An 11,376-nucleotide genomic window follows, 5' to 3' on the forward strand; every position below is an offset into this window, starting at 1 on the left:
ACAAGTGAGATTAAAAAGGTAAATTGTATGACATATTTCACACCGATGCTAGTTTTGTATTGAATACACAAACCGATTAGTATTGTATGACATATGTTCACACTTATGCTAGTTTTGTATTACATGGTAGAATTAATGTTTATTAACCATGACGTTACCAATTCAACTTTGGAAATTCTCCTTAACTTTGGAAAATTCTCCTTAACTTTGGAAATAAGATTCTACATATCTATCATTTTCATACCCCACTAATGAGAGTGATATATATGAGGCTGCCATTTTTTAGTGGAACATAATAAACACAAAATTGGATGCACCCTTTCCTTACACTATGTTTGGTTTAGGAAAGAAAAGTTAAGGAAAGAAAAGTTGAGGAAGGAAAAATAAAGAAGAGAAAATGAGTAGAAAATGTGACGATTTTTTAGTTGTTTGGTATGGTAGAAAATGGAGGGAAAAATATAATTATAATTAGAGAGAAAAATGTATAAATTTTATACATTATCGTTATGTTATTTACCATTCATGTTTAACATCATTGACTTTTCCAAAAAAATAAATAATACTAATTAATGTGATAATATATTGAATGTGTATAAATCTTTACATTGACGGTACATAGTTATTACACTCTTATAACTAATAATGTAAAAGACGTGGACAAGAACATGAAGACATAAGTTCCACTATATTATTGTATTTGTTTGCTTTCTTCACTTGAATCTTCCATCAAATACTGAAAAGAGAACATAAATGTATGAATCATATCATCTTTTCTCGTAATATAAAAAATAATCAAAGCAATAAAAATAACTTAAATTTTTTTAATACATCTAAAAAGTTTAAAAGATGTAAGAAATAAATTAATTATTTTAATAAAGTTATAATTTTTGTGGTAGATAATAAAGTTTTAATTTTTGTAGTAGATAATAAAGTTATAATTTGATTTATATTGTATTTGGTTTAAGAGGAAAAATGTATGAAATGAAAATTGAAGAAAAGAAACATAGTAAAAAAATAGTGATTTTTTAATTATATGATATGAAAGAAAGAAAAAATGTATATAAATGAAATAAAAATTGTTTAAACAACAAAATACAAGCCTTATTAATATAAGTTAAGAGTCAATTTAATTTTTCTATTCATTTTCTCTCCATATATGAGAGGAAAAGTTTTTCCCAAACTATTTTTTCTTTCACCCCTTTGTTTTCTTTCAAACCAAATAATGGAAAATAAACTTTTCTTCTCCTTTTATCTCCTCTAAGTTTATAATAAAATGGGGCAATGATAATTTTGCCAAACTAATGATTTCACACAACTTCCAACTCTAGATGGTAAGCATTTAATGCACTTTCCACAATGTATATATCACATATGGCCTCTACTTGACGAGTCTAATATTGGACTCAGATTCCGGGTATCTAAAAAAGCTTAAGAGTCTTGATTTAATTTTTAAAAAATTAAATAAATGAAAATTTTAAAAAATTATCCCCTTACATTCGAGTAATGAAGAGTTTAGTATTAAAAATGAGTTCTATTGATCATGGGCCGGACTCCTCTCCAATATTAAAGAGTTCAGTACTGAGCCTAGATGCTGACATGTGACATCCAAAAACGCTTAAAAGTCCTGATTTAATTTATTTTTAAATTAGATAAATGAAAATTTTAAAAAAATTATCTCTCTCTTCACATCACTTGGAGAGTCTAGTATTAGTAATGGAGAGGAGTTCTCTTAATCACATATAGTTCTCATGCAATTAAAAGGAACTTTTGAACATGCAGAGGAAATGAGATGCTTGAAAGAATCTGCACTCACATTGTCAAGCATATAAGTTAAGTAATTTATTTATACCCTTAGTGATACAAATACTAGGTTATTTAGTTCATTAAGTCTTTTCCTTGTTCCCGTTACTATATCCTCCTAGAAAACGTGTGATTAGTAAAACTAGTGGCCTTAAACTCTTAATTACATTAGAACTCAAAAGGGAAGAAAATAGACTTATGCATCAATAATATTCAATATACTTCTAATGCCTAGAGAACAACTAGGGCAATAATAAAACATTGGGATGTACTATCCATTATTATGTTGTTAGTCCTAATTAAATTACAATTGAAGATTGTTGTTTATGTTTCAGGGAAACCTTTGTTGCTCTTGCTTATGCATATACTACAATTTTATCCTCTAGCATTGGTTCCTAAGGCTGCTCTTGCACTGAACAACCTGATTGAAGGGCTTTTATGAGGTTGAGCTTCTCTCAAGTATGGAACTCAGATTATGATACATAGTAGCTAAGAAAATGTAAGGGTCCAGATTTTCTTTAATTTTCTTAATTAGATAAATAAATAATATATAAAAATATCTCCTTCACATATTTTAATACGGGAGAGGAATTCATTTCTTTTTTAATGGTGGTACCCATCAAATACATCAAAACAGTAATAAAATGAGGAATTGCCACCTTAACAACTTAATAACATCTATATACAAAAAAATGGGGTGAAAAATTTATGGTGTGGGTTTGCTTTGATCATTTTTTATTTTCATTTTCAATAAAATCAGAAAATGAATATGGAAACATATTTGCGTTGTTGTTTTCATCTCATATTTCAGAAAATATGAGCTTCATTTTTTGAAATTTGGAAAATGAAAAAATGTCATTTTCAACAATGAAGCAATGTCATTTCATTGAATTTTTAAACTTTTTACTTCATTTGTTCCATATCCTTCGATGTTTTAACTTTTCCATGTTATTGCAAATATTTTGATGTTTTAAAAACCTAATACACATTTATATTTTACTTTCCAACCATACCCTTATATATTATCTATTTTTTCACTACATGTTCCTTTATTTCTTTTTTTAATACAATTTTCAAAATGCATTACATATAATTATTTTAATTGAATTGTATCGAATTTTTATATAATTTAATAATTTCTTAAGTATGTACACAATCTTAAACATCATATGATATTGCTCTATCACTTGTCAATAAAACACCAAAATCAATCAATGAGTACTTTCATACCATCATACATCCTCATAATATAATTTATTTCTTTATCTCTTAACATTATAACTTTTATTCATCTCTCTTATGATATTGTTAAAATAGTTCAACGATAAATATGATTATATATGATTTTGGTATAAAAATTGACGTCTCTTACCTTAATTAAATAATAGAGTACTTGTATATTACAATATTTTTGTTAAATTTTAATTTTTTTGGAGAGCACATACAACTGCATAATGTGTGTTATGACATTCCACATGTCTTTGCGGTAGCTAATGATTAAGTCCATCAATTAAAAGTGATTAATATATTATTTATATAAAATCTGTTGAAAATGAAAATATCAAATATGAACATTCCATGAAATCCATTATGAAGTTTACGGTGAATGGTTTTAAAAATAAAAATGAAAATGATAATAACAAACATATTTTCAATAAATGAAAACATAAAAATGGAAAAAAAGTTAAAAATAAAAATAGAAACATAAAATATTTCTTGAAACCAAACATATGTGTAGAAGAATTTAGATACATACCAATCCAAGTAGTTTTGTTGGATAAATGAAACAATCATTAAGAGCACTGGAAAGTTCAAGTTTGTATATTTGATTGGTGTGTTGATATATGTATATTTTGATTTTGACTTATAATCAACTATTATAACATTATTTGATTCATGTCGCAAGAAATTTTAAGGCTTGATTCTTGTTTTATATTAGTTTCATATTGTAGATTTGTACTGTAATGTTATGGAAAACTATTGCATATTTTTTTTACCACAAATTGATAACTATAATTTGTAACTTGAACATGGTCACTTGCCTTGGGAAGGGGATCAGTTGTCCCCAAACTGGGACAAGCGTGTGTTGTTTCAAATGGTGTTTCAAATAGGAGCACATCTATTGTCCCATTTTTTGTACCACTTAATGTATTATCAATTCTGATTGGTTGAATTTTTTTTATTTAAGTTAAAATTATAATTATTAAATATTTTTCTGGCAAATCATACATTCTGACACATGGAGTAACACAAAATAGTGAGATAGTAGATGTACTCACGTTTCAAACTATATCACAGACTAATAATATTAAAGCAAAAATAGAAAAAATAATGAACATTTAATTATTTTGGTTAACATGACATGTTTATATTAGTCCGAGACATAGTTGGAGACACCATTTGAGACAATAAATCCTAGTCCCCCAAATTGTATCTCCAATTGTATCACATCCAACCGGATTCTGATATTTATTAAAAAATGAAGTAGTGAGAAGCAAAATTTAAATTGTATAATATTTTTATTATATGTCAAAATCTTATTGAACGAGATTTAAAATTTAAAATTGTGTCTCCAACTGTATCACATCCAAGTAGGGAAGTTCGATTGATTAATTAGTCGGTTGATTGATTACTCTGTTAAACTATTTCGGTCAACAAGACTTACAATGTAGACAATAGATGGTAAGATCAAGAACTTTCATTGATAAAAATAGCAAGTACAAAATACAAAAACAAACAAAGAACTAAAACTAATCTCCCCTGCCACCGCTGGCCGGAACTGGGAGGACAATAGGGCCTTCATCTTCGTCCACGACGAGCTCACCCTCGGGGGTGACCCGAGCATCTATCCTCGTCCAAGACCAATTGGCACTAGGAAAGACGAAGTCAACCTGGGAAAAAGCATTGTCCCAGCCAGCGTTGGCCGCCCCATCAACCTCATCTTCCAGCTTCAGATAGGCAGTCTTCAAGTCTGCGATCTCCTTCTGCACCCGAGCGGTTTTATCCTAGGCAGCATCCCCTCGACCCTCCGAGGTTTTTAACTCGTCCCAAAGTTGAAGCCTCTCATCTTCACCCATCTGAAGGAGATCAGTAAGAGAGGTCACCTCCCGTTGAGCGGCGCTCAAATCCACATTGGCTAACATCGCAGCCTCCCGAGCATCCTTCAGTTGAAGGGCCACCGTGGAAAGTTGCTCAGTAGTAGAGAGGTTCTTGGCCTCCATTCTCTTCAAGGCCTCGGCATGCTTATCCTTCAGCTCATGGATCTCGCATGAGTGAAGTTCTTGGAGGTGGGCTAGAGCATTTTGACCAACCAAGGTGGCGAGCACCGCCTCGCCTCGCGGTGCTTAATAACTGATGTCACCAAAACCTCAGCCTCACGGGTTCTCCACAACAGGCCCACCAGAGGAACCCCATATATAATCTCCTTCACTATTGGGTTGACCAGACCTTCCTCGACGGCCCTGAGAATGTTGTAAGTAGATTTGAGGCGATGAGGGGCCGATTTGCTCTTGTCTAAAGATTTACCCGACCCTTTTCTCTTTGGGCATGCATCCTCCACCTCAATCACTTCAGAAGGTGTGGCAGTTTCAACAGTCAAGTCGATCAATGGACCAGGAGATGGTGCAGGGGGCATGGCGACGATAGGCACTTGCAGGCCTAGGGCAACTTCCTCCAAACCGTCGACATGACCACCTTCTCTTCGAGGAGTGGATGGTGGACCCTCAGATCGGGTTGATGAGCTCTGCCTGGGTCGCTTGCTAGTTTTTGTGTCCCTCCTTTTCAGGGCAACCCATTTCAAGAGCCTGCTTCGGTCAGCTTGATCCCACATGGCCATTGCTGAAAGAAATAAGCAAGAAAAAGTTAGACATGGGTTATCATGATAAACTAAAGTTACAAGACGAATACGACCGGAAACCTACCGACTGCTTCCTCAAACACCTGGTCACCTTGGACAAGCTTATAACACGGGATTACTCGCTCCTCCTCAATCCATGACAACATCTCATCTGTCGTCCTATTGGGCTTTTGGTGGATTCCACCATACCAAGAAAAAAGGAAGATGAGGAGATAGTCGAGGCCATATGCCCAGGTGTAGCGTGTCCCCCGACCTTCTACACGGAAGAAGCCTCATTTCCCATTTTTCACCGATCCTTCAAAGGGAAGGAAAAGCGCTTGGCCGTTCCGAGATTGCAAGGATGTCCACCCTAGGCGCCAAACCCTCACTTCGCCTTTATTGGAGTTGTGCGTCACGTGGAACATCCACTATAATAACCGAAGTGTGAAGGGCCGCTCCATGACCCCACAAAACAACTTGTACGCCTAGATAAACCCCCAAGAGTTGGGATGCAGCTGAGAGGGGGCCACCTGGAGATGACGTAGTACTTCGATATACCACCCATCAAAAGGGATCTTTACTCCTATCCGCCGAAAGACGTGCTCATACATGTAAAAGCTCCATCAGTTCTTGGTCTTCAAGATGATATATTGGCAAACCCATTCCTGAGTAGTAGGAGGATACCATTGGATATCGTTCGTCGGACATGTCAAGGCGTCTACAACCGGGCGCACGTCTGGAGGGAAATAGAACGGGATGCCCATAACTTCTTAGTCGGTCCACCAGTTGTGGGAATCAAGACCTGCCATACCCTCCGGGATAGAGAACTGGTCAGCACGATCGGCAAAGTTTCGCCCCATGATAGACCTGTCATCAATAGAAGTGTCAGAGTCCGAGCTGTACATACTATCCAAGATCGGACGCCACTTCTCTGAGAAAGCCACCCAGTCCACCAAGGCAACCTCGCTACCAGCCTTCTCTCGTCTCAAGGTACGTAACGAGGCTGATATGGACAGTTGTGTTGGTCGCCTCCACGGGGACCGACTACTGCCTAGAGATGGAGCATGCTGAGCTCGCTGACGGTGATGGGGGCAACGTTAATAAAAATGGGTGGAGGTCCGGACAAGATCTCCAGCCCATCAAGGATAGACTCCCTGCCCAACATCAATCCGACTCAAAAGTACTTATTTAGAAAAGAAAAAGAAATGGAATTATCAAGGTGCTGAGAGTTGGAAACTTCGAATTGAGGAAAAACTTTGAACTTCTCAAAGTCGGGATCAGATAATATGAGAGCTGGGCAGGAGTATAATGTCAAGAAAAAACTAAGTGATGAAGAGTGAGGGAATGAATCCCATATTATAGAAGAGAAGTTGGGCCCAAGCCTAACCCCAAAAATCCATCATGTCCATCCATTGCTACTCAAGGCGATTCGACGGTGGCCCAACAAACGAGGAAGAGAAACCGAAATGAACTGACATGTCGGTTGAACACCCAAGGACACCAAACGTAACGCTTCCGACCCCCACGTGTTAACCCAAAGCAGACAATCATCATAACCTATCCATAGACGCATAGGCTACTCAAACAGGAGGCCTAGATAGGTGAGGAATAGGGACTACAATCCCAACACGTGTTGGGCAGAAGACTATGAGTCTACTAGCCCGCCCAAATTTAGGTGCCCTACTAGACTGGGGGCAACTATTCCACTCCATTTAAATCTGGGCTATTTCTAACCTGAGCCAGACAGATGACTTGGAGCATACTACCCCTATTTATCTGCCTAAGGCATGCCAAGCTCGTGTTAGTGCCATAAATGTCTCTGACACATCATCAATACGTCTCTGACTCCGCCATTAATGTGTCGTTGGTTCGCATTTAATGCAAACTGACATTCCACCTGCCACGCTGCCTGCACATTCCGCATGCCCCCCCCAGCCTTACAGAATGAACAAGTACAACCCATCAAACCTTCTTTATACGCACCATGTACTAACCAATAGTCAGACACCATATAAGCAACCCCAAACTCTACAAATAGAGGATCTCACATAGAGAGCAAATTAATGATCATTCCTCTCATTTATTACTATACTTATTGCTATTTGCTCTAACTTCACTCTTATTTACTCTCATTCTTTCTCTAAAACACTTTATTGACTTCATCATCGAAGAACCTTTTCAGGTACCTCCCTCGGCGGGTCCAAACGATATTCTGACCAAGACTCCTAATCTCCTCCACTCTACCGGACATCTTATACTGACCATCCCTTTTGAACACTAAAGAACAATAATAACAAACATGTTTTCAAGAAATAAAAACATGAAAATTAAAATAGAAACATGAAATATTTCTTAAAACCAAACATATATCTAGAAGAATTTAGATACATACCAAAACAAGAGGTTTTGTTGGTATAAATGAAATAATCATCAAGAGCACTGAAAAGTTCAAGTTTGTATATTTAACTAGTGTGCTGATATATGTATATTTTGATTTTGACTTATAATAAACCATTATAACATTATTTGATTCATGTCGCAAGAAATTTTAAGGCTTGATTGTTGTTTTATATTAGTTTCATATTCTAGATTTGTACGGTAATGTATGGAAAACTATTTCATATTTTTTTTACCACAAATTGATAACTATAATTTGTAACTTGAACATGGTCACTTGCCTTGGGAAGGGGATCAGTTGTCCCCAAACTGGGACATGCGTTTGTTGTTCCAAATGCTGTTTCAAATAGGAGCACATCTATTGTCCCATTTTTTGTACCACTTAATGTACTATCAATTCTGATTGGTTGAATTTTTTTTATTTAAGTTAAAATTATAATTATTAAATATTTTTCTGGCAAATCATACCTCCTGACACATGGAGTGACACAAAATAGTGGGACAATAGATGTACTCATGTTTCAAACTATATCACAAACCAATAATATTAAAACAAAAATAGAAAAAATAATGAACATTTAATTATTTCGGTTAACATGACATGTTTATATTAGTCTAAAATATGAGACAACAGATCTTGGTCCCCAAAATTGTGTCTCCAATTGTATCACGTCCAACCATATTCCGACATTTATTAAAAAAAAATTAATAGTGAAAAACAAAGTTTAAATTGCATAATATTTTTTATTATTTGGCTTTTTTACTTAATGGTGCACCTTGGCCAAAAAATTACAGTTTTGGTACACCTTTTATAAAAATTACCAAAATAGTGTAAAATTAAATACAATCGGCGTCTGCGTTGCCGATTTATTTTTTTTGTTTGCTCCCCCCAAAATCGTCAATTGGGGAGGGAGTTTATATATTTTATTATTTTTTTTCCTCTCGCTATATATTTAGTTATAATTTATTGTATAGTATATTTAGTTATAGTATATAGTTATATTATATATATTTATAGTATATTTATTTATAGTATTCACTTCACACAATTGTGTAATATATTGTTTTCTTAATAACTTGTGTTGGAAGAAAAATATACATTAGTGTGTTGTGTGTTGTTAGAGTTAGGGTTTGAAAATTTTAATTATACAAAAAAAATTAAAAATTGTTGTGTTTTGTGTGAACAATCATAGGGGGAGAAAAAATTACAAAAAAATTAAAAAACTCCCCCACATTGCCACTTTAGGGGGGAAACAAAAAAAATGGAAAACTCCCCCATTATCGATTTAGGGGGAGACAAAATAAATAAATAAATAGAAAACTCCTCCATTACTGATTTAGGGGGGGCAAAAAAAAATAAAAATAAATAGAACATTCCCCCATTGCAGATTTAGGGTGAGGAAAAAAATAATAAAATATATAAACTCCCTTTATTGACGATTTTGGGGGAGAAAACAAAAAATATGTAAATCGGCAACACAGAAGCCGGTTGTATTTAATTTTACATCAGTTTAATAATTTTTATAAAATGTGCATCAAGATCGTAATTTCTCGATCAAGGTGCATCATGTAAGTAAAAAAACCTATCACAATCTGATTGAATAAGAAAGTGCTTACTTTACAATTGACGGATATCTAATCTCCATTCGAAGCCTTAGTTATTACCTATTTGTATTTGTGAGTCTCTATTTTTAGTATATGGCCTCAAATGCTGGGACTCTAACCCTCCACTTTCTGTTACCCTTTTGAAGGACCATTCCCCTAAAAATAAAATTGAAACAAACAGAAAAACAAAACCAACCCATGTATTAGATGAGTTAGCCACGCAGAAAGGTAAAACCGTAACAGTTAGCTTGTGTTTCGCTTCATTTCCTACTCCATCACCTCCTTTATAAAATGCTTCATTCCAACCTTTTCTTTTTCATCCATTCATATCAATCTCTTCTCTTATATTTTCTTCTTCTTCCTCCTCTTCTTTGTTGTCTATTACTCTATCATTCCTTCTCAGAAATTTGGGTAACCACTAAACATCACAAAGCTTCAATATTATGGCTTCGGTAAGTTAATTCCTCGTACCATGTCATATAACAACAATACCTATTGTTCCTCTTACCATGTCATTTATCATGTTCAAGATTTTTTGATAATGTTTATTTTATCTTTTGTTCATATTTTCATGGACATGCATGCAGGGTGAAAACCAAGGAAGGCCTCTACCCAAGTTTGGGGAATGGGATGTGAATGATCCTGCTTCAGCTGAAGGATTCACTGTTATATTCAACAAGGCCAGAGATGAGAAGAAAACTGGTGCTGGAGGATCAGGTCGAATTACATCACAGCGAAAACATGATAGACAAAAGGATGAAGATAAATCCTCCAAGGTACGTAACCTAATGTCAAGCCATTTTTTTTATCAGTAAATGTTAGTATTTGTTGTGGGTGAGATTCGAATAATAAATACTATAATTAAAGCTCATATAATTAAATCTTAATACGATAAAAGTACGTGACAATATGATTATGATTATTGATATTGATGGTTATACATATATATTTTGGACGCAGAAAAAATGGTTTTGCTTTGGACCTTCTTAAACAAGGATGTGTTATATTTGTGCTGCTTGGGAGGTATATCATGATTCTAGTAGTTTTGTTTTGTGGCCCTACATCTGTCACCAGATCGCAAAGAATAGAGAAGAAAAGAGAATAGTTGAAACCATCTTGGTTGAATCATCGTTTGTAGCTTCTACTAGTTGTTTTTCATTTCCCAAGCCTCCAACCTAATATTACAATATTTCATGGTTTCTTGCTCCAACCAAGAAGATAAATGTAAAAATAGATGAATCAATGACAACTTTTTATGTAATGTTTTGTTTTCTTTTCGTGATATTGATGTACTCATCAACAAGGAATTTGTCTATGGTGTATTAGAATAAGACTAAAAGTCATCTTTATAGAGGCATATTTTATTTAAATATACGACGAATATATATGACTGGGATTGTTCTTGTTGAAGGAAGATCAAATGAAATTCCTTATGCCAGCATCATATTGCCGATGATGTTTGTTTGAAGTGATGATTATGATGGTTACTGAATGTGTAAATAATTTGTATATATATAATGTATATGGTATACTATACATTAATAGAATGATGATTATTTCTTATTTAATTTGTTTCGTATTTAACTTTTGGCAAAGAAAATTCTTCAAGCTGAAGATAGTGGTTTGGGTTTTAGAATATCCAGTTAATCAAATTGGTATAGTCTGGATGGATTATATTTACGCTACTTAAGTTAGGAACATAGACATTTAATTATTGAATTCTTCAAAATGAAAACATG

General features: G+C 34.3%; 1 protein-coding gene across 1 annotated transcript; it reads left to right on the forward strand.

Moving 5' to 3' along the window:
• Nucleotides 1-9,842: 9,842 nt before the first annotated feature.
• LOC109341604 (RPM1-interacting protein 4-like) lies at nucleotides 9,843-11,007 on the forward strand. The gene is made up of 3 exons (XM_019579547.1): nucleotides 9,843-10,089; nucleotides 10,225-10,413; nucleotides 10,598-11,007. The coding sequence occupies exons 1-3, from the start codon at nucleotides 10,081-10,083 to the stop codon at nucleotides 10,625-10,627; spliced, it is 228 nt and encodes a 75-aa protein (XP_019435092.1). The 5' UTR covers nucleotides 9,843-10,080; the 3' UTR covers nucleotides 10,628-11,007.
• The last annotated feature ends 369 nt before the right edge of the window (nucleotides 11,008-11,376 follow it).

This window comes from Lupinus angustifolius, unplaced genomic scaffold (genome assembly GCF_001865875.1).
Source record: "Lupinus angustifolius cultivar Tanjil unplaced genomic scaffold, LupAngTanjil_v1.0 Scaffold_520, whole genome shotgun sequence".
NCBI lineage: Eukaryota > Viridiplantae > Streptophyta > Magnoliopsida > Fabales > Fabaceae > Lupinus > Lupinus angustifolius.